Source organism: Anomaloglossus baeobatrachus, chromosome 6, assembly GCF_048569485.1.
Source record: "Anomaloglossus baeobatrachus isolate aAnoBae1 chromosome 6, aAnoBae1.hap1, whole genome shotgun sequence".
NCBI classification, from domain to species: Eukaryota; Metazoa; Chordata; class Amphibia; order Anura; family Aromobatidae; genus Anomaloglossus; species Anomaloglossus baeobatrachus.
Window position 1 is genome coordinate 35,671,903 of NC_134358.1, and position 24,572 is coordinate 35,696,474.

Here is a 24,572-nt window from a genome sequence, read left to right on the forward strand (position 1 = left end):
AAGGGGTGAAAGAGGATATGTGCAGTTTATTTCAAATAAAGGATTTTTTTGGTGTTTGGATCTTATTTCTTTTCACTTACAGGATTAGCAATGGGAGGTCTCATAGACTCCTCCCACTACCAATCTAGGGCTTGATAGCAGCTGTCATTTTTTGACAAATCATAGCTGTCATTAACCCCTTATATTACCCCGATTGCCACCCCACCAGGGCAATAGGGATGAGCTGGGTAAATCGCCGGCATTTTCACATCTCCTGGATGCAACAATCTCGGGCAGCTGAGGGGTGGTATTTTTAGGCTGGGGCCATCCATGGTTCCTCCCATCCTGATAATACCAGCCCCCACCTGTCTCCTTTACCATGGCTGGCTGTCAAAACTGAGGGGCTCGCTATGTTTCCCCCCCCCCCCCCTCATAGCTCACAAATGGTGCCTGTAGGTGTTGTTTTACCCTTGCTATCCAAATATGGCAGGATGCTACATCATCACTTTTTTAAAATGATTGTTATTTTTTACATTATTATACAGCAAACTGACTGCAACCAATCACAGAGGCGGACACAAGGTGGGGGGTGGTGTATAGCAGGCTGCAAACAATTACAGACACTGGCACAGAGGGTGGGCAGGGGAAGCAGTGAATATTCATGAACCTTAATTAACGGGCCAGCAAAAGAGTCTAACTGCACTGCGAAACAATGGGAAACAAGGTATGTTTAAGTATCCTTACTCTTAATACCTTTTAACTTCCATTTGTAGTCCACGTCATTTATTTTTACAGTGCTTTCCCGTGTCAATCACAGCCATGTCAATACTTGGCATGGCTGTGATGGCTTCGGAAGTGCCCACAGTCTAAAAGCTTGTTGATTGGCTGCTCTGCAACCTTTCAACAAGTGTTATTCGGGTGACAAACCCGAACAGGAACCGGACATGCAGTCAAAAATCTGTTTGGTGTTCAGCAACAAACTCAAGGTGTTCAGTACGGACACAGAACTTTGCAGTTCAGGTTCATTCATCCCTACTAGAGATGCTTCAGAAAAAAATATAAAACTACTGGGTTATCTTGCACCCCAAATGTCAGTGCCATTATCCTGTACCCCAAGTGTCAGTGTTCTTATCCTGGACCCCATCTCCTTTCTTAACCCTATCCTTTCCTACTCTGCTGCTATCCCAACCCAACCACTAGGTGGTGCCCACTGGCAACAGTAAGGGCTCTGCTGCATCTGGAACATGCACCTAGCTAGCAGCATTCACATATTATCATATACTGTACAATGCAATTTGTATAACACATAGAATACATAGCATAACCAGTACAGGGGCAAGGCCACATCCTACACACCTCCCCACTTAAATATGGTCGCCCTCGACCATAAAACTTCAATATACACATGTATGGAATCCTAAACAAATAATAAACTGTTACTTTAAAGTCTACATGGGTTATGGCCCAATGGCCAGTGTTCTTTTCTCTCATCTGGCTACCAAACGAGGGTACACCTTAAAAAAAAGTAGTCACCCGCAGACAACAGTCCTTTCCTGCCATAGGCAACATCATCCATGCGCCTGCTCACTCTTAACAGGGCACATAACAGTCCTGGACCCACTGTCCAGGGTCCACCATTTCCTTCCTCTCCCTCCCCTCTCTACAGTTGCTAGTCAATTGTATAACATTGCCCAGGAGCAACAGGAAGGTGCCATGTCCATGGGGTGACAGGGCAGTGTGCAAAGTCCATGGGCAAGGGCAGAGTCCATGGTGGAAGGTGAGTAGCTCTCTCACCATTCACAGTCTTGCTATCCAGCAGTGGGGCTGGCAACACTCGTAAAACAACTGGGAGAGGGGGAAACAAACACAAAACTTTGGCCTCTCTGGGCCAACTTTGGAGAGCCATGTCTCCTAACCTGCCCTGCCACACAACATGGAACAGTCCCGTATGCATCAGTGCAACAAGCACAACTGGGGAGGGCAGTTTGGAATTGGCTTCTGGTCAAACGACACAACAGCCGATCTCACACTCATGTAGATTTGGACTCTGCCACCTTGACATATACGGCCAAGTGGGCTCCCTGGGCTTTATTCACTATTGCCGGGGGACCCACCACCTCAGGGGTCCTGGCCCGTGACTTCATTGTGGCAGTGGGGAAGCTGGCGTCAGTCCTCCCACTACTATGGCGCATCCACAGGGTCAGCGACGCTAGTTGACTGTCTTAAGGATCCTTCAGGCCACAACACCTCCTGGAAAGCTCCCTCAGCCAGCATGTGGACAACTGCAATTGCATACCAATCCTGGGCCCCGTTCTCCTTGATGAAGCGAACCCGGTCTCCCCAGGATAGAGTGGGACCCTCAAACACCGACCTGGCATTGACGTACACCTTTGTACCAGTCCTTTCTTCCTGAATGAAGCCATAGACCCTCTCATGATCAAGTTGATGGATCACAACGTGGGTAGTATGGCTGACGACTGCGCCACGACCAGGGAGCGCCAGTTGAGTTCAGACCCAAGTTTCCCATTTCTTCTTCCCCTCAATTACCCAGGCCACACATTTAACTCCTGCAAGATGTGGGGCCGAGGGCTTTATCGCCACAGTGTGCCAGGGTAAGGGCCTTTTAGCGGTCAGTGGTGACCGTAGTTTCAGAGACACCTCCTGATACGGCGACTCTCTTAGCTCTTGGCTCTTTCACCACCCACCATGCTTGCAGCTGCCAGATTCAATCTCCTTGGCTGCAGGGCTGCTCGGTGGCCATAGTCTTGAATAGTGTGGCCGGGTCTTCATCGGTCGCCAGCTTAGGCCACGAGTCCCACACTCTTGGTGCCTCTTTCTATAACTGCAGACCTCCCGGCTGCCCATCTTTTGTCTCTGTGGTAATCTGGGTGACCCAGTCGTGCCAGCTACGGCATCCATGGTCACTTTGGGGGCGCAACCCATACTAGCGGCCATCCTCAGCTATGAAATGCTTTTTCTTTCCATCTCGATTCATCTCACTCTGCACTGTCCACAAAAATTGAGCCAAACGAACTTGTTGGACGAGTCTCCATCTTCAGGGCCACACACTCCAGGGTGTGGCCTCTACCGCCTCCTCTGCCCATTTATTCAGAGCAACCTCCCATTTCCCAAATCCTTGGGAACAGTGGGCTTGCTCTCTTCGGTACACCCACCAGAGGTAGGCACCACTCCACAAGGGGCATTTCTGAATCCCCAGCCTATGAGGAAACAAGATCCAATGCTTGTTGACCTGTCACCTGCTTTCTTAGACCTCGTCTTGAAGGTCTAGGGTCTGTGCCTCCTTTCCCCCTTATTCCTCACACCTACATCCGATGATGGGCCCCGACAGCTCTCTAGCCAGATGACTTTCTAAGCCCATTGGGGTGAGCCAAAGGCTATGTACCGGTCTTAGATACCTCAGGGTTCCCTTATTAGCCTTAGCACCGAGGCCACATTGCCTCTCACTTGAACCCTATTTATAACTCATTCCGTCTCGAGCCTTCTGTCACGTTGGGTGTGGGGAGAGACACCCAGTAAGTGGACTCCTGGGAATAAGGGAGGCTGAAACACAAAGGGGGGTAGGTGACCAGGGGCTCCTGCGCTTACCCTGACACTGGGGGGGCCTGCGCTTGCCCTCATACCACAGGTACCTATAAGGGTTAGGAGGGGTGGCCCGCCAACGTGCTCCTGTCTCCTAGCCAGACCCTAGGACTAAATCCCATCACCCACTAATCCACGGAGGAAAAAACAAACACAAAAGTAAACAGCAAAAGGGGCAGGAAAAACAACAGTGTCATTGTCCTATCCTGTACTCCCAGTGTCAGTGTCATTATCCTGTACCCCCAGTGTCAGTGTCATTATCCTGCACCCCCAGTGTCAGTGTCATTATCCTGCACCCCCAGTGTCAGTGTCATTATCCTGTACCCCAGTGTCAGTGTCATTATCCTGTACCCCGAGTGTCAGTGACATTATCTTGTACCCCAGTGTCAGTGTCATTATCCTGTACCCCCAGTGTCAGTGTCATTATCCTGTACCCCAGTGTCAGTGTCAAAATCCTGTACCCCCAGTGTCAGTGTCATTAGCCTGTACCCCAAGTGTCAGTGTCATTATCCTGTACCCCCAGTGTCAGTGTCATTATCCTGTACCCCCAGTGTCAGTGTCATTATCCTATCCTGTACTCCCAGTGTCAGTGTCATTATCTTGTTCCCCGAGTGTCAGTGTCACTTTCCTGTACCCCCAGCATTAGTGGTATTGTGGCGCCCCAGGACCTGGTCGCCACAACAGCATTGCCCTTCCAAAGGGTTAATGCTGAGCCTGGAGGTAATTGGGAGATCTATTGGCCAGTAAGTTTAACAACCAACGCAGTTCTCCCTCCGGCCAGCAGGGTGAGCTCTGAACCTGGAACTTCAGGGAGCATTCCTTAAGTCTGGCTGAAGGGAGGAAGTAGTGGTTAGTCTGGAGACAGGAGTGAAAGAGGACAGACGGAGAGTAGTGCTGCCTTGTGGAATTGGGGCCTAGAGCTGGAATAGCTTGGCCCAGTGAAGCAGGAGGTGCAGAGAGGCACAGAGGAGACTCGGACATCGGAGTCTGTGGTTGCCAGGGCATAAAATCCATCCCTGGTAGCTGAATCCGGAGGGCAGGAGAGCTGCAAGCCCCCTGGCCCAGAAGCAAACTGAGGGTACAGCTGCATCCCAAGGGCCTGGTGTGGACTCCAGCAGAGAAGCACCAGAGAGGGCCTGCGCAGTCTACCCCACAGAAAAAGGGACAAACCACCAGTCCCAGCAGCAAGAGGGCAATTGCTAACCCAAAGTGCAGTGTCCTAAACAGCAAAGAAAGATTAAGGAGTAGGCCTCATACTCAACTGGCCAAAGATCACCCCAGGCACTTCCAGGCCGGCCGGACCATCTTTACCATCTGTGACGGTCTCCCTGGACTAAACTTCTGCCGAGTAAAAGAGGAGAAGGTAAAGAGACTACTGTTTGTGCCTGTTTCTTTCATTGCTTGTCGGCCCTGCACCGTGCTAGTCACACAACACCATAGACTTCCACAAGCACCAACTGTGTCCCGGGGCACCGCTCCACCTGTGGGGAGCAGTACCACCATTGCTGCCACGTCATCACCCCGGAGGCCTTACACAGCAGCGGCGGCTTAATAGCCGCATACCACAGGTGGCGTCACGAACACAAACTTAAAGTCATCAGCCACATATTCTACTGACACCCACCAGGGCCACGGAGCCGGGCCCAGCCACCACTGACTACCACCGGACTAGTCCGGCCCGGCACCGGGTGTCCCATAGCCCTGGGGTGGGCGAGTCAACTTTTGGCGTCACGAACAGGATTTCGTGCCCGGTCACACCGGGTACTGTGCGCCTGCAGGAATTGTGCTTAAAAGACTGTGTACTGTCTGCAAACTGCCGCCGTCATTAGCCTCGCCGAGCGCAGGAAGAAGGGGGGCGTGCCTGACAAAGAGCGCGAAGGGAGCGCGCCATCAGAGCAGAGCGCTGTTAACCCCGCGCGACCCAGAAGCAAATTTGAAAAGTGAACGGAGCCTGGTAAGGTTCACTAAGGGGGAGGAAGATGTCCGACTCAGAGGGAGGGCAGGTGGCTGCCATAGCCCGAGACGCCGCAGCACCAGCCGAAGCAATCCTAGTCGCCGTCGCCCCAGCCCCCGCTGCAGCGCCGGTAATGCCGATCACAATGCCGTACATCCCGGGAGCAGAATGGCTGCCGCAGTACTCCGGGGAGTCCCATACCTTGAGCGACTTCAGAGAAAGCCTGCACAGCTTGTTCCGGGTGTATCCGCTGACTGAGAGCCAGAAGGTGGGCATATTAATGGGACAGCTAGCCGGCGCAGCCCAGCGTGAAGTGAAGTCCTGGCCTGATACAGATAAAGGGACAGTAACCCAGATATTGGCCAAGCTAAAGAGTACTTTTGACACCTGCACCGCAGCAGAGATAAAGATGAGATTCTTTGGGTGCAAGCAGCGGGCCACAGACAGCATAAGGGACTATGCCTTAAACTTACAGGAGGCCCTGAAAGCAGTTAAACAGGTGGACCCAGAGAGTGTACGTGAAGAACACAAACTCCTAACTGAACAGTTCATAGAGGGGCTCCGGTCAGATGCCCACAGGACCCAGCTGCGTATCATGGTCCTGCAGAACCCTGCTCTGGACTTTGCAAAGTTTAAGGACCAGGCCATCCGGGTACTGAGAGAATCTACACCGAATGACCCAGTACCCCTGCGGCCTCTTGCTATCACGTATCCCGGGGTGGTGCCTGCAACACGAGCCGCTGCAGGGGCTGAGGCGCAGTCCCTGGATAAGGATCCCACTGCAGAGCTCAGACAGCAGGTCCAGGAGCTGACCAGGACTGTAGCTGCCCTTGCCAAGACCGTGCAGTCTCTACAAGTGGCCCCATCGCCTGCAAGAATCGAGTTGGCCTCCAGCCCAGATGACGTCCCATGGATGCGACAGAGGAGGATTCCGCCGACCCGAGGAAAAGACACAGACCGGTATGATTCAACAGGACAACCGATCTGCCGCCGCTGCAGCCAGGCGGGCCACATTGCACGACGCTGTCCTTTAAATGGGCCGAGCCTGGGGCCAGGAGCCAACCCCCAGGTGTAAGGAAGCCCGGCTCAAACCCCAGCCGCAGCAAGTATGTGGGAGGACGACCGGTCCTTCCTATTGTGCTGGATGGGATCCCTTTGAATGCCCTCCTGGATACGGGGTCCCAGGTAACAACCATCCCCTACAAACTGTACAAAAGATATTGGGCTGATTCAGACATTGACCATGGCCCAGATGATGATTTAACAATTGTGGCCAGTAATGGTCAGCCCTTACCTCAAATTGGGTACAAGGAAGTAACCATTAAAGTGGGGCGGGTAGAATTGCCATGTCAGGGGATGATAATTGTAGATATTGATCGCAAAGAATCTGACCCACTGCTAACCATTGGTACAAATGTGATAGAAAATTGTATTGCCGAAGTGATAATTTTGTTGCAACAGGCGTCTGAAACCGCCAGCTCCGGGCAGCAGCGTGCCCTACAGAGGGAGATCAGAGCCCTGATGAGGAGGCAGCAGGTAGAGCTGGCCGGAGGAGAAATTGGCAGTGTGAGGGTAAGTGACCCCCTCCCCATTGCAATACCCCCAAGAAGTGAAATGTTGATATGGTGTCGGGCAGCAATAGGCCTCAAGGGTCAGGATTACCATGCCTTGGTAGAACCGGTGTATTCAGACAGTAGGCCTGGAGTCCTGGTAGCCAGAGGGGTAGCAGACGTCCGCAAGGGGAGAGTGCCCGTCCGTGTCCTGAATTGTGGGGAGGAGGAGGCCAAATTGCCCCGGTACGCCACTGTAGCAAAACTGTACACTGTCAGCAACAATACCATCAAAGCAGTGGAACCCTTGATCCCGTCCGACCAGGCGGAAGACAATGGCTCCAAGGGGCAGCTGGAAGACTGGTGCCAAAAATTACATGTGGGCACCGACTCCACCCCCTCACACCAAAAGCATGGGGTTTACCGGGTGGTACAGGAGTACGAGCGGGTCTTCAGCAAACACCCCCTAGATTTTGGGCAGGTGAAAGGGGTTAAACATCAAATCCCCACGGGTGATCATCATCCCATTAAAGAGAGATACCGCCCTGTACCCCCCGCACAGTATCAGCGTGCCAAAGAAATGTTGCGGGAAATGAAGGAGGCTGGGGTTATCAGAGATAGTTGTAGCCCCTGGGCAGCTCCACTAGTGCTCGTAAAGAAAAAAGATGGTACAATGAGAATGTGTGTAGATTACAGGCAAATTAACCGCATTACACATAAAGATGCTTATCCACTGCCCAAAATAGAGGAGTCACTAACAGCCTTAAAGTCAGCTAAATATTTCTCCACCTTGGATCTCACCAGTGGGTATTGGCAGGTTCCCGTGGCAGAGGCGGACAAGGAGAAGACTGCATTCACGACGCCAATGGGCCTCTGCGAGTTCAACTGTATGCCATTCGGGCTCTGCAACGCCCCAGGGACATTCCAAAGGTTGATGGAGTGCTGCTTGGGCCACCACAACTTTGAAACCGTGCTGTTGTACCTGGATGACGTCATAGTCTACTCCAAGACTTATGAAGACCACCTGAAGCACTTAGCAGAAGTGTTTGAGTCTTTGTCGAAATATGGCCTGAAGATCAAGCCGTCCAAATGCCACCTCTTGAAGCCAAAGGTACAGTACCTGGGTCATGTGGTCAGCGCAGAAGGTGTGGCACCTGATCCGGAGAAAGTCACCGTAATCAAGGACTGGCCAAGACCCACGACGGTAAAAGAGGTGCGGGAGTTCCTTGGGCTGGTGGGCTACTACCGAAGGTTCATTGATGGTTTCACAAAGATAGCAGCGCCCCTTCAAGATCTCCTGGTGGGCCAGCCAAAGCAGGCTAAGAAGCAGAGCCCTCCATTTGAATGGAGCAGCCAACTAGAAGCATCCTTTGTCTGGCTGAAAGGGGCTCTCACGGGAGAAGAAATTCTGGCCTACCCTGACTACAGCCAGCCGTTTGTACTGTATACAGACGCCAGCAACGTGGGCCTGGGAGCAGTTCTGTCCCAGGTGCAGGGAGGCAGAGAGAGGGTGATAGCGTACGCCAGTAGGAAGCTTCGGCCCACAGAAAGGAATCCAGAAAACTACAGTTCCTTCAAGCTGGAGTTCCTCGCTATTGTTTGGGCAGTGACTGAACGCTTCAAGCACTATCTGGCATCGGCCAAGTTCACCATCTTCACGGACAACAATCCGTTGACACACCTGGCAACAGCCAAGTTAGGTGCGTTGGAACAGCGATGGATGGCCCGGCTGTCTAACTTTGACTTTACCATCAAGTATCGGGCTGGCAAGAAGAATAACAATGCTGATGCGCTGTCCAGAATGCCTCACTTAGCCGAGTCTGGAGAAGACCTGGATGAACTCGAAGAGATAGAGTTACCGGCTTTCCATCACCAAGGTGTTTCCCAGTGTGAGCATGCTGTAGGAGTGAAGCGCTCGAGCCAGCACGAGGTCTCGGTCAACCCATTACTCCACCATAATTGGGAAGAGACACAGAACGGTGACCCGGCCGTGCGATTGGTCAAAGAGAAGCTAGCACAAGCTGAGACCCATCTTGGCCCAGATGCTCCAGAAGAAGCCCAGCAGCTGTGGAAGGAGAGGGGACGACTGTTCACATACCAAGGCAAGCTCTGCAAGAGATATGTCAACTGGCGAACGAATGAACTCGTCTGGCAGATAGTGGTCCCACAGAGGGATGCTCCAATGGTCCTAGCAGCTTATCATGATAACGCAGGACACTTCGGGTAGAAGAAGTTGGAGACCCTACTCCGCGAACGGTTCTACTGGGTGCACATGAGAAAGATGATCGAGAAGTGGTGCCGAGACTGTGGTCCATGTAACCTGAGGCGGAAAGATGATGCCAGCCAAAGGTCTCCCCTACAGCCAATTGTCACGAAGCAGCCCCTGGAGTTGGTGGCCCTGGACCACGTGAAGTTAACACCAAGCCGGTCAGGCTATGTGTACGCCCTCACCATTGTGGACCATTACTCCCGTTTCCTGGTAGTAGTGCCCGTGAAGGACCAGACAGCCAGAACAGCAGCGAGAGCATTTCAGGCCTACTTTTGTCGACCTCACGGTTACCCTGAAAGGGTACTGACTGATCAGGGTCCTGCATTCGAGGCAGAAGTGTTCCAAGAGTTCTGTAACCTGTACGGTTGTAAGAAAATCAGAACCATACCGTACCACCCCCAAACCAATGGATTGTGCGAGAAGATGAACCATGTGGTTATTGACATGCTCAAGACTCTACCTTTGGAAGAAAGAAACCAATGGCCAGAAAAGTTACCAGATCTGGTAGACTTGTACAACCATATCCCGGTAAATTCGACCAACTGCAGCCCTGCTTACCTGATGCGAGTCAGACCTGGCAAGTTACCTGTAGACTTTGAGATGGGGACTGTGTCACCTAAGGCGGTTCAGGAAATGGAAGATTGGGATACAGAGCGGCAGCAGCGGTACCGTAAGGTCCAGGAATGCGTAGAGAGGGCCCTGTCTCAAGCAAGAACGAGACAAGAGCAGCATTACAATCAAACAGCCCCAGCAACTCCCTTAGCACCTGGAGAACAAGTCCTCAAGAAGAAGCGGAGGATGCATAAATTGGATGATCAATGGGAAAACGAGCCCTACACCATTATCCCCTCCAACTTTGACAACAGTAAGGTATGCCTCATAAGCAAGGATGAAGGCAAGACCTATCAAGCAGTCTCTCGAGACCGCCTGAAAGCGTGCCCTGAACGGTGCAGAATCCAAAGAGAAATGGAAGAAGTACAAGGAAGTCCCCAAAGTCAAGAGAAAGAGGGGGAGATGATCCAAACAATCCTTGGAAAATTCCCCAAAACTTGGACCCGAATAAACAATGCCATAGTGGTACCAGTTTTGACGTTTCCGCAGTTGGTCGAGCCAGAAACAGAATAGGTTCCGGATCCACCTAAAGAACCGTCCGCTCCAACACGAGATGACACGCCAGCAGTGGAACAGGAGGATCAACCCCCTGTCAGTGGTGAACCTGTCATACCCTTGGCGACTCTTAGACCACATAGGCAATCATCACGCTTACCAATCGGGGTTAGGCCTACCTGTAGTGCTGAGGTAGAAGACACACCAAGTAGTCAGGGACAAACACCAGAGCTACGCAGGTCTCAACGCAGCACTCGGGGACAACCCCCTCCAAGGTATAGAGAGTCAACTGTATAAGGGAAAAAGAAGGAGTATTTATTAGAATGTAAATAGTTATGCGAAATGTCTGTAATGTTGTGTACAAAATGTTTTCTTTTTCTTTGATTGCGAAAATGGACAATTGGGCCACTGGACTATGGGTGGCCAACACCTAAATTGTTCATAGTTAGCACCAGTGTGCTCAACACCCCTGAAGAAAAACCCGTCCGGCGTGCATAGAGTGGGGTCAACAATGCTCTGACGCACGCCCAGAGCCTACGTTGGGGGTTTGATCGCGGCAGGTCCCCCATGGAGCAGTGTAATGGACACCCGGCAGGGAGCCACACTGGACTCTTATAGTAATGTTTAAGTTTGTAACGTTCAAGTAATGCGCCTCCCATAATGGGATGAAATGTTCTAACATGTCATGTTTGTTTCTACAGTCCGGGAGTACTGAATTTAACTAAGGGGGAGTGTGGCGCCCCAGGACCTGGTCGCCACAACAGCATTGCCCTTCCAAAGGGTTAATGCTGAGCCTGGAGGTAATTGGGAGATCTATTGGCCAGTAAGTTTAACAACCAACGCAGTTCTCCCTCCGGCCAGCAGGGTGAGCTCTGAACCTGGAACTTCAGGGAGCATTCCTTAAGTCTGGCTGAAGGGAGGAAGTAGTGGTTAGTCTGGAGACAGGAGTGAAAGAGGACAGACGGAGAGTAGTGCTGCCTTGTGGAATTGGGGCCTAGAGCTGGAATAGCTTGGCCCAGTGAAGCAGGAGGTGCAGAGAGGCACAGAGGAGACTCGGACATCGGAGTCTGTGGTTACCAGGGCATAAAATCCATCCCTGGTAGCTGAATCCGGAGGGCAGGAGAGCTGCAAGCCCCCTGGCCCAGAAGCAAACTGAGGGTACAGCTGCATCCCAAGGGCCTGGTGTGGACTCCAGCAGAGAAGCACCAGAGAGGGCCTGCACAGTCTACCCCACAGAAAAAGGGACGAACCACCAGTCCCAGCAGCAAGAGGGCAATTGCTAACCCAAAGTGCAGTGTCCTAAACAGCAAACAAAGATTAAGGAGTAGGCCTCATACTCAACTGGCCAAAGATCACCCCAGGCACTTCCAGGCCGGCCGGACCATCTTTACCATCTGTGACGGTCTCCCTGGACTAAACTTCTGCCGAGTAAAAGAGGAGAAGGTAAAGAGACTACTGTTTGTGCCTGTTTCTTTCATTGCTTGTCGGCCCTGCACCGTGCTAGTCACACAACACCATAGACTTCCACAAGCACCAACTGTGTCCCGGGGCACCGCTCCACCTGTGGGGAGCAGTACCACCATTGCTGCCACTTCATCACCCCGGAGGCCTCACACAGCAGCGGCGGCTTAATAGCCGCAAACCACAGGTGGCGTCACGAACACAAACTTAAAGTCATCAGCCACATATTATACTGACACCCACCAGGGCCACGGAGCCGGGCCCAGCCACCACTGACTACCACCGGACTAGTCCGGCCCGGCACCGGGTGTCCCATAGCCCTGGGGTGGGCGAGTCAGTATATTCTACTGTAATGTCATTATTATTGTTCCAGATCATTATAACGTTATTGCGTTAGGAATTTATTAACAAATTTTGGATGCAATATCTCCCAGTAGAAAGACTAATTTGGAAATGGTGTCACCACAAACTGAGATCCAGAAGCCCTTCTTAGAATAACACCGCCATCTAACAATAGAAATATAACGACTGTATGACACATTTCTGGAAGCCGGAGAATTCGCTCCACGATACAAACACCCAACATCGCTGCTCCTCATTGTTCTCAATGTGTCACGATTCCCAGAAGAACATTCATGAATCATCTTAATTCCCCGGTCGCGGGGATTACGACATTCGCACCTGTTTAGTATTTCCTCCCACGTCCGATGTTCAGAACTTCTCCTACTTTGCTACTCTTTGGCCGTTAGGCTTGTACTAAATTAAAACCTTGATAGCTCCTGGGCTTCATACAACTACTAAACAGCTTTTTGTACCTCCTGAAGATGCAATTCCAGTGCGTTTTACCTTCCAGGCAGTGATTCATGCTGATCAGTGGGGGGATATTGTGATATGTACCGGAGGATATACTTAGATATGGCAGAACTCGGTTATAATTATAATTGCCTTCTGAGAACGCCAGATGTAAGTGTAAAGGAGAAGATGCTCTGAAGTCTTTTATCCCACGATGTGGGGGAGGAGAAGGTGGTCATATTTGATTTGTATTTTATCTTATCAAGGTGTAAGGTGTCTTTTTGTGTTTCTTGGCTTGTAATGACTCAGTAATGAATTAACTTGGTTTTTTTTTATGTTTTCAGTGCAGCAGAATAGAAGCGTGGAGACAATGTACGGGGACACCCAAGAAGGTACGTCCATTACCAGTTAGTGACCTTTTATTGGTACCACTTGGCATGATGAAAGATTGCTATCAAATTGTTGACCTTCTGCAGCGTGGGCTACATCGAAAACCTTGTGAAAGGCCAAAATAAAATGACATAAGACAGTCCATAAAATTTAATAGGAGACGCTAGGATAGAGCAAAGTTGGGGCACAATTATTCCCCCTTAGAGTATCCAGGCCACTACAGAGAATTATCTACAAAATTGTTGAGGAGTTAGCTGGATGGAGAAGAAGATTGATAAAGCTACATTATCAATGGTATCTAAAGTGGCTCATTCAGAGAGGAAGACCCAACTTGTGAAGGATCCTCTAGTGTAGTGTCACACTGAAGGTGAGGAAGGAGAAAGTTGAAGGTACGTTCATTAATACTTAATCAGCAAAGTTGAGGGAAGATTAGTCAACCTCAGCAAAGAAATTGTATCCAGACCACGTGCGAGAATTATCTACAAAATTATTGAGGGGTTAGTTGGATCAAGGAGAAGATGGATGAAGCTACACCATCAATGGCATCTAAAGTGGCTCATTCAGAGAGGAAGGCCCAACTGGTGAAGGATCATATAGTCAACACTGAAGGTGAGGAAGGAGAAAGTTGGAGGTACGCTCAATTATACTTATTCAGCAAAGTTGAGGGATGATTAGTCAATCTCAGTAAAGAAATTGTATCCAGACCACGTGCGAGAATTATCTGCAAAATTATTGAGGGGTTAGTTGGATGGAGGAGAACATGGATGAAGCTACACCATCAATTGCATCTAAAGTGGCTCATTCAGAGAGGAAGACCCAACTGGTGAAGGATCATCTAGTCAACACTGAAGGTGAGGAAGGAGAAAGTTGGAGGTACGCTCATTAATATGTATTCAACAAAGTTGAGAGATGATTAGTCAATCTCAGCAAAGAAATTGTATCCAGACCACGTGTGAGAATTATCTACAAAATTATTGAGGGGTTAGTTGGATGAAGGAGAAGATGGATGAAGCTACACCATCAATGACATCTAAAGTGGTTCATTGAGAGATGAAGACCCAACTGGTAAAGAAAAGTGACAAAGGAGAAGGAAAAGGACCATCTAGTCAATATTGAAGGTGAGGAAAGAGAATGAGAAAGTTGAAGGTACACTCATCAATGCCTAATCACTGAGTGTTCTCAAGATTACAAAGTTGGGGATAATTAGTCAACTTCAACAAGGAAATAGTATCCAAACCACTAGGAAACATTATCTTTAGTGTTAAGCGGATCCGAACTGTAAAAGTCCGGATCCGCGCGGTTTCAGGGTCCGATCCGGGTCCGACCGGGACTCGGGAAACCGGCCGCACGATCCGGGTTCGTTTTTTTTCCTCTCTCTCTCTCTCTCTCTCTCTCTCTCCTCTCTCTCCCCTCTCTCTCTCTCGTCCCGAATCCCCCATTGACTTACATTGGGCCGGATTCCGGATCGGATACGGACTTCTGGGGCAACCCGCGACGGATCCGTCGAACCCGGAAAATTAGCAATCCGCTCAACTCTAATTATCTTCAAAATTGGGAAGGGGGAGAGAAATGAGGGCTAGGTTGGATGGGGGAAATGATGGATCACGCTACACTGTCATTGGCATCTAAAGCGATGCATTGAGAGATGAAGACCCAACTGGTGAAGGAAGGTGACAAAGGAGAAGAAAAAGGATCATCTAGTCAACATTGAAGGTGAGGAAGGAGATTGTTGAAGGTATGTTCATCAATACCTATTCATTAAATGTTTGAAGATTAGATAGAGCAAAGTTGAGGGGTGATTAGTCAACCTCAGCAAGGATCACTAGGGTATCCAGATCACTAGGGAAAATTATCTACATAATTATGGACAGGGGGAGCGAATTGAGGGCTAGGTTGGATGGGGGAAAAGATGGATCAAGCTACACCTTCAGTGGCATTTAAAGTGGTTCATTGAGAGATGAAGACCCAATTGGTTCAGGAAGGTGACAAAGGAGAAGGAAAATGATCATCTAGTTAACATTGAAGGAGAGGAAGGAGACAGTTGAAGGTACGCTCATCAATACCTATTCATTAAGTGTTCTGAAGATTAGATAGAGCAAAATTGAAGATGATTAGTCAACCTCAGCAAAGAAATAGTATCCAGACCACTAGGGAAAATGATCTACAAAATTGGGGGAGAGGGGAGAGAAATGAAGGCTAGGTTGGATGGGGGAAAAGATGGATCAAGCTACACTATCAATGCCATCTGAAGTGGTTCGTTGAGAGGTGAATACCCAACTGGTGAAGGAAGGTGGAAAAGGAAAAGGACAAGTCTACGTCCATTAATATGGGTAAATGGAGAGATTCAGCTCACCCCTCTTCACTCCTGATCTCACCTCCAGCGAACGGAAACACCCTGACCCGGGTGGGAAATTACAAGAAGCAATGGAGAAAAATTTCCAGCGTCTCCAGGAGAGTTGAAGGTAAAAACGATTCCTTTATTGAATATTAAAAGTTTCTTTCCATCAAAAATAAAATGACACACAGATGCATAGGGGACAGAGGAGCTTTTTCCTACACATTTCGACCAGCATAGGTCTTAGTCATGGAATGCCAATGAATATGACCAAGACCTATGCTGATCGAAACGCGTAGGAAAAAGCTCCTCTGTCCCCTATGCATCTGTGTGTTGTTTTATTTTTGATGGAAAGAAACTTTTAATATTCAATAAAGGAATCGTTTTTACCTTCAACTCTCCTGGAGACGCTGGAAATTTTTCTGCATTGCTACGTCCATTAATAATCCTTCCTTGAGAATGTTGAATAATGAATGAGGCTGAGAAGAAAACTTAAGGTACGTCTACAAATGCTGGTTCTTTCCCATCTAGTAATGAAGGTGGAAAAGTCAAATGTATGTTCATCTATACTTGTAACTCCAGAAGATAAAAGAATCATCTAGTCCACACTGAGGATCAGGAAGCAGAAAGTTGATGGTACGCTCATCGATATCTATTTATTAAATGTTCTGAAGACTCTTTGAAAGAATATTGAGCGTAGGTAATACGAAGGTTACGGGTTTGCCCATCAATGCTCTTTCCTTTGGAGGTCAGAAGGACCATGTAGTCAACAATGAGGGTGAGGAAGGGTAAAAAAAAAATAAGTGCATTTTTATTATCCATTTCTTGAGACGTCTGTAGACCATTCAATAGAGCATTGAGTGGAGGTAAAGAAAAGGATTAGGGGAAAGTCCATCAATGCCCTTTCCTTAGGAGGCCAAAAGAAACATCTAGTCAACATTGAAGGGGAGTAAGAAGAAAGTTGAAGGTACGCTCATCAATACCTATTCTTTCAGCATTTTGAAGATTAGATAGAGCAAAATTGGGGGGATAAATAGTCAACCGCAACAAAGAAATAGTATCCAATCCACTGGGAAGCATTTTCTACAAAATTTCTAAGAGGGAGGAGAAATGAGGGCTAGGTTAGATGGCGGAGAAGATGGATGAAGCTCCACAATGAGCTAGGTTGGATGGTGGAGAAGATGGATGAAGCTACACCATTAATGGCATCTGAAGTGGCATGTTGAGCGATGAAGACCCAACTAGTGAAGGAAGGTGACAAATGAGAATGAAAAGAACAAGGGTATGTCCATCAATGATCCTTCCTTGAGAATGAATGAGAAAGACAAGAAAAACTAAGGTACATCCATCAATGCTAGTTCTTTTCCATCTAGCAATGAGGGTGGAAAAATCAAATATGAAAGTATGTTCATCTATGCTTGTAGCTCCAGGCTAGAAAACCATCTAGTCAACATTGAGGATGAGGAAGCAGAAAGTTGATGGTATGCTCATTGATATCTATTCATCGAATGTTTTGAAGACTCTTTGAGAGAACAGTAGGTAATGAGAAGAATTAGGCTCAGCCCATCAATGATCTTTCCTTTGGAGGCCAAGAGAACCATCTAGTCAAAATTGAACGTGAGGAAGAAGAAAGTCGAAGGTATCTTCATTAATACCTATTCATTGAGCGTTCTGAAGAGAAAAATTGGGGGTATAATTAGTATCCAACCCACTGAGGAGAATTTTCTACAAAATTAGCTGGGGGGGAGAAATGAGGGCTAGGTTAGATGGTGGAGAAGATGGATGAAGCTACACCATGGGCTAGGTAGAATGACAAAGAAAATGGATGAAGCTACACCATTAATGGCATCGGAAGTGGCACGTTGAGCAATGAAGACCCAACTGGTGAGGGAAGGTGACAAAGGAGAAGGAAAAGGACAAGGGTACATCCATCAATGATCCTTCCTTGAGAAAGTTGGATAATGAATGAGGTTGACAAGAAAAATTAAGGTACATCCATCAATGTTGTTTCTGTCCCATCTAGCAATGACGGTGGGAAAGTAATTTGTGAAAGTATGTTCATCTATGCTTGTAGCTTCAGAGGCTAGAAGAATCATCTCGTCAACATTGAGAATGAGGAAGCAGAAAGTTGATGCTATGCTCATCAATACCTATTCATTGAATGTTCTGAAGACTCTTTATGAGAGCATTGAGGGTACATAAAGAGAAGGATAAGGGTCTACCCACCAATGCACTTTCCTTTGGAATTCAGAAGGCCCATGTAGTCAACATTGAGGGTGCAGTAGAGGAAATATAAGTGTATTTTTATTATTATTCATTCCTTGAAAGATTTATAGACCATTCAAGAGAAGATTGAGTGGAGGTAAAGAAAAGGATTAAGCTTAGCCCATCAATGTGTGACGCCCTGGACTAGCCAGGTAGTCACAGTTAGACCCTTGCACTACACCCATCCCCAAATAAGGTGACACCAGCCAACCTACTAAACCCTAGTCACCTCCCTCTAGGTTTGATGTCCACACCAGGGGGCGGAGCCAGGCAGTTGGACACGCCCACCTAGGAGTTCACATGCCCAGAGGCAGGAAAAACCAGTTAGATTAAGTTTGGAGGTTGAGGAGTAGAGTTCAAGAGCAGACCTGTGTCAACGTCTGCTACAGTCTAACACCGGGTGCTGGGTTGGAGCCCAGTCACCTGTGGCTAGGAGGCAGATTATGGTTGCCGTCTGCAGGAGCCGGGAAGACAGCCTGGTGGAACCGCAGGTAGCCAGGACAGGGTAGTGGCCCGCCGGTACCGAACCGGGGAGCCAACTGGAAACCAGAGCACCAGTGGGGGTTACTCAGACCCTGAAACGCGGTCCCGAATTAACTCATTGAGGTCTGGACTTTAGGTCCTTTCCTACCCAAAGTCCCGAAAGAAAGCAACAGCCCACCGATTCCGGATAACGGCCACCGCCAAGGGCCAAGAGATCCAACGGGCCAGCGCCTGCGGGCAAACAGGCTCTCCCGACATACACGCCAGGGAGCGGGACTCCCGTCGCTGAAGTGCGATTGTCCATTTCTACAAAAGGGTGCGGGAGAAAGGCGGACACCATCAACCCGTATGGGGACCGAAGCAGCCGGCTGCGGGCACCGACCATCCTCCGTTTGGTTTACCAGAGACTCCCGTGTGTTTGTCAGAGTGAGTACCATCGTGCCCTCGGGCCGTGTACCGCCAAGCACCACCACACCATACCCATCGGGTCCCGGGGCCATCACCCCTGCCCACGGAGGGGTTAACATCACAAGCTGCACCAACATCTCCCCCAGGGCGCCCCGTCACCAGCAGCAGTGGTGCCTATATTCACCACAACCCGTGGGTGGCGTCACGAATTCTAATCTAAAAACCCCCTTTCAACACGCCAGCCCCCTTGCAGAGCGACGTGACCCCCGGTCCGGAGGCGCTCGAGCCGCCGACACACGAGCACGGATCCGAGCGGCTCGGCTGCAGCCGAGCACGGGACGGTGCAAATGCCCTTTCCTTAGAAGGCCAAAAGAACATTGTCAACATTGAAGGTGAGGAAGGAGAAAGCTGAAGGTCCGCTCATCAATAGCTATTCATTGGGCGTTCTGAAGACCCTTCAACAGAACATTAAGGGTATAAGTAAAGCGAAGGATAACGGTTTGCCCATCAATGCCATTACCGTTGGAGGTCAGAAGAAGCATATAGTCAACATTTAGGGTAAGGAAGGGAAAAATAAGTGTTTATCACTCTCCATTCCTTGAAAGATCTGAAAACGCTTCAAGAGAAGGTAAGGAATGAGAAAATTGATGGTACACTTATCAATGCCTAAATTTTGAGTGCTCTGAAGAAGATGCTTTGAATGAACATTGAAGGTGACGACGGATAAGCACAAGTATAAGTCCATCAGTTCTATTTCTTGAGCTGTCAAACAGTCAAGGTGGGCAAGAAGAAAAATTAAGTTACTTTAATCAATGCTCAGTCCTTGAAAGGTCTGGAGACCCATCTGGTCAACAATGAAGGTGGGAAAGTAATTATATTGAGAAGGTAAGTCATCTATGCCTGTAACGTCAGAGACCAGAAGAATTATCTGGTCAACATTGAAGGTGAGGAAGCGCTTTGTACTCATGAGGGGCAAACACCCCAAAACAAGTGTCTGCAAATAAAGTGTCTGGTTTTGCTTTTTATCCTAAGTCATGTGGCAAGGCTCATTAAAGGGAATCTGTCACCAGATTTTTGCTATGTAATGATGCTGGGCAGAGACCCTGATTCCAGTGATGTTTCACTTATTAGGCTGGTTGTTGATTTTTCAAAAACTTCAGTGGTTTTATCAGCAGCAGATTGTCTCTAGAGGACTATTTGTGACATATAGTCCTTCTGCTCTGTGCAATTCTGCCCACACCATTAATTAGCAGCTTTCTACATATGCAGTGTACATAGACAGCTGCTAATCAGTGGGGTGGGGGCAGGGTTATGCACAGCTCAGTATTTGGAGAACTGTCAGATCTGCAGCAGATAAATCAGTCGTTTTCTGAAATGTGAACCAAACACCCCAGTAAGTGACAGATCGCTAGAATCTTGGTCTCCATCCCTACATCATGCTGCTCTCAGATTACATTGAAAAAAATCTATTGATAGATTCCCTTTAAAGGGTCGATATTGACTATTAGGATAGGTAGCACTAGAGTTCCAGTCCTTTTATTCTCTGAGGAAGATATTTGCATATTTGAGAGGTCTGAAGACCCTTCTAGAGAACTTTAAAGGTAGTGAATGTCCATCTATGTTTTCTCCTCAGGGGCTGTTAAGACCCATGTGGTCAACATTAAGGACCACAAACTCTGTCCATTGGAAAACATATGCAATTAGGAATAAATTCAACATATGAGCAATATGAGGAGTGCCAAAGGTGTGAGAGAGACCACACACCCTAAATTCTTTGCCAAATTACTTAATTTTTAAGTACAGAACCTACAAAAAATACAATTGATGAGTTTCCCTAGGATACGAGGTATATCCTGGCTATTATGGCCAATGACTGGGTTGGCTACAGTCATCGCCCACTGTTATCATGCCCCAAGACTTTGATTGACAGTGACGGAAGGCTTCGAGGTCGGGCCGTACGGGCTCTGCGCTCCTTGACCAACGAGCCCCCATGTGCGTGTATGACTTTGGGTGGGGAGTGCGACACGTACTGGTTTCTTCAGGCCGGTGTCCATGGCCCCACTGCCGGTGTCCATCGTAGACAGAGTAGTACACCAGAGCTCTCTTGGCAAACCAAACTTGTACAGTTTATTCTTCACTCCGCTATGACAGACAGGGCCTCACGTGTCATGGTTCTGCTGTTTCTGTTATTGTGGGGTGCTCTGTCTCCCAACCTATAACAGCTATGTTGGATCTCGTCCTCAACCTGTAGCATTCCCCCTCTTCCTCACACAGTCGTCCGCTTCTGGGCCCCAACGGCTGTCTAGTTGTATGACTTCCCTGAGCCCGCCGGGATGAGCTGTAGGCTTCGGACCTCTCAAGGTTACCTCAGGGTTCCCTGATTAGCCCTGACACCGTAGCCACGTCTTCTCTTACTTGAACCCTGTCCAGAACTGGTAGCCCAAAGGGACCGAACCGCTAGTCAACCCACTTGCCACCTGTCACCTGTCACTGTTTAGCTCAACCCTATCTTATCTAACATCTAACCTACAGCTGCTCCTGGTCGACCACTAGATGGCACCAGTCGCTATGCTCCCGTCTGCACTACATTGGGACCTATAGGTCACTAGCAGCAGGTGGCTCAGTGGTTAGCACTGCAGTCTTGGAGCGCTGGGGCCCTGGGTTCAAATCCCACCAAAGACACCATCTGAAAGGAGTTTGTATGTTCTCCTTGTGTTTGCGTGGGTTTCCTCCCACACTCCAAAGACTATACTGATAGAGAATTTACATTGTGAGCCCTAATGGGGACAGTGTTGCTGATATATGTAAAGCGTTGTGGAATATGTTATATATAAAGATTATTATTATCATATACATTTTAATACTTAACAACACCTACAATATGCTTAGTATAAAACACATCTTTTACAGTCAGGAAAATGGCATAAACAGTATGAGGACGCGACCACCTCCTACAATAGCTCGCTCTGCACAGATGCTCAGCAGAGGTGTCAATCAAAGTGTCGGGACATCTCTACAGCCGCCGCTTACTGTGTCCTGGGTGACTATAGCGGCTTTGGGCATGCTTTTGTGACTGAAAGCCGGCGGCTCCCTGGAGGATAAAGTTTATTTTCTCCCAGGAGCTGCTGCACTTACAGTAATGCAGCCAGACACCATTGCAATGCTATTAACCTGCAGATTGACCCTATTAATAGCATTGGGGACATGAAAGGGTATCTTTAACACACTATATGGTTTCTTTAGGAGTACTTTTATGCAGGAACAATTACTTTCTGTATGGGCTAACCTCATAGCAAAATTTGGGAGTACCTCAAATTAGGGAGTGCTTAGATTTAGGGATAAACTATACATATATCTTTCCCCCAAACAGTCCTTTTAGGTCAGTTCTTCTATCACATTAAGTAATTCTAAAAGTATAAAAGTAGAACCTATTATATGTTTTACCTGCAATGCCACTCCTGACCTCTGGGAGTGCTGTCTGCCCATTATCGAGAATGTTTGCCCCCTAGTGGCTGTCCAATTAGTGCAACCATTTATAATTTGTCTAAACCTGATATTAATGATAGCAGATACCAATAACATGTTTTAATTAGAGTCTTAATATAGTAGTGACCCCAGCTGACCCGGTTACGGTACAGGTAATTCAGATTTAGGATATTTTGGATTTTTTTCCCTATTGTGCACACTATTTTTACCTTATGTCATTTTGTTCACTGTGAAAAGAAAACTGTGTAGGAAAGAGGATGCAATTATTTTGATCTCTTGGTAGAAGCTATATCTGGTGTATTGTAGTAACAACCTGACATCTGTAGAATCAAATCCCACACGGTGACACAGATATTCTGAGTTTTAGGAATAATGTATATATTTGCATTAGCATGAAATAAAAAATAATCCTTCTCCGCCCTGAATACATTTACATAATATAATTAGCACATGTATGTGTATATATATATATATATATATATATTATAAGATTTGTCAAATTTTTGCTCTTATTTTATTCCCACTGCTCTTTAATATTCCATTTTTTTTAAAATCCATCATATGGTTCCAGACATATGGTCTTGTTAATTTAGAGCTAATTCCTACAGTCTTTAGCAAGGGGTGGTACTTACAGGGTGATTATGCAGATTAGCTTCAAGACACACTCCAGAGGATCATGTGCATCACAACACAGAGGACCCTGTGAGACACACCCCAAAGGATCCAGTGAGACACACCCCAGGGGACCCTGCCAGACATGCCTCAGAGGAACCTGTGAGACACTCCCCAGAGGACCCCGTAAGACACTACCTAGAGGACCCTGTGAGACACACCCCAGAGGATCCTGAAGCATGCCCCAGTTGATCCTGTGGCACATGCGCCAAAGGATGCTGAGAAACACACCACATAGGACCCTGTGAGACACGCCACAGAGGATCCTGACAGATACATCCCAGGATATCCTGTGAGACTTGCCCTAGAGGATCCTGAAACATGCCCTAGTTGATCCTAGAACACATGCCTCAGAGGATTCTAAGAGACATGCCCCAGAGGACCCTGAGAAACATGACTTGAGGATTCTGAGAAACACACCCCAGGAGATCCTGTGACACATGCCCTAGTTTATCCTGGAACACATGCCTCAGAGGATTCTGAGAGACATGCCCCAGAGGATTCTGAGAGACATGCCCCAGAGGATTCTGAGAGACATGCCCCAGAGGATGCTGAGAAACACGCCGCATAGGATCCTGTGAGACACACCCCAGAGGATCATGACAGACATGTCCCGGGATATCCTGTGAGACTTGCCCAAGAGGATCCTGAAACATTCCCCAGTCGATCCTGGAACACAAACCCTAGAAGATTCTGTGAGACACGCCCCAGAGGATCCTGAGAGATACTTAACCAGTGGAACGTGTGAGACACACCCCAGAGGATCCTAAGAAACAGACACTAGACGATCCTGTGAGACGCAACCAGGGGATCCTCGTCCCAGAGGACCCTGTGAGACATGCCCCTCAGTAAAGATTATGAAAATTAGATTTCAAAGCAACAGATGAGAGGATCAATTTGCAAACCTTGGTCCAGGTCAGCACTCTCTGACCATGGACAGGAGCGGCATGTATTAACTTACATTCTGGGATCCCAGGCTCAGCTTTTGATAAGCTCGTGAACACAAAAGCTCAGGAAATTTGCCCAGCCCCTGTCCATGGCCGGAGAGCACTGACCTGGACCATGGACTGGAGTTGTGTGAAGTGATCTGCTCATCAGTATGCTATGAACCCTAAAAGGGTTGAGTTGAAAAAAAATTGGATAAAAGTGGTTGCTGTATTCCATAAAAAAAAATGCCACACTTGGACTTTGTGTGTTGTATTACTTCTCAGCCCCATGTAATATATTTTATAAATTCCTTAAAGGAGAATCCCTATCTCTAAGATCCTATCCCAATATGTAGTAGGTTTATTTGCTAATATTATTACTATTATTGCCTCCAATTATTATTATAGTATTAGTTCTCCTGATTAGCTATGTCACTTACCTCATGTTCAGGGCATTGCAGTAGCTTAGGTTTCTTTGGTTATGACCGCAAGCAACTAACTAAGGTTCACTATGAGTGGTTGTAGCCGTGCATACCTAAGGTCCTGCAATGCCCTGCACATGAGGTAAGAGACATGGCTAATCAGGAGAACTATACTACGTTTCTAATTGGAGGTATTTACTAATATTATTATATTATATTAATGTAAAGCGCTGTGGAATTAATAGCGCTATATAAATGAATACATATTATTATTATTATTATTATTATTATTATTACACCTACTACATATTGGAATAGGATCATGGAGATGGGATCTTCAGTATTTACTCTCAGGTCATGTTCACACAGAGTTTTTTCCGTGGTTTTTGCCACTGATTCCACAACAAAAGCCACACTCTTAAAATTTGCTTGCAACAAGCTTCCCATTCATTTGATAGAGAAAACGCTTTTAT

General features: G+C 47.9%; 1 protein-coding gene across 1 annotated transcript in view; it reads left to right on the top strand.

The window, feature by feature from the left end:
- The window catches only part of OC90 (otoconin 90), a 95,879-nt gene that overhangs the window by 26,490 nt on the left and 44,817 nt on the right, over positions 1-24,572 (top strand). Inside the window, exon 8 of the mRNA XM_075316013.1 lies at positions 13,057-13,104. Within this exon, the coding sequence (XP_075172128.1) occupies positions 13,057-13,104 (48 nt within the window). The remainder of the gene's footprint in view (positions 1-13,056; positions 13,105-24,572) is intronic.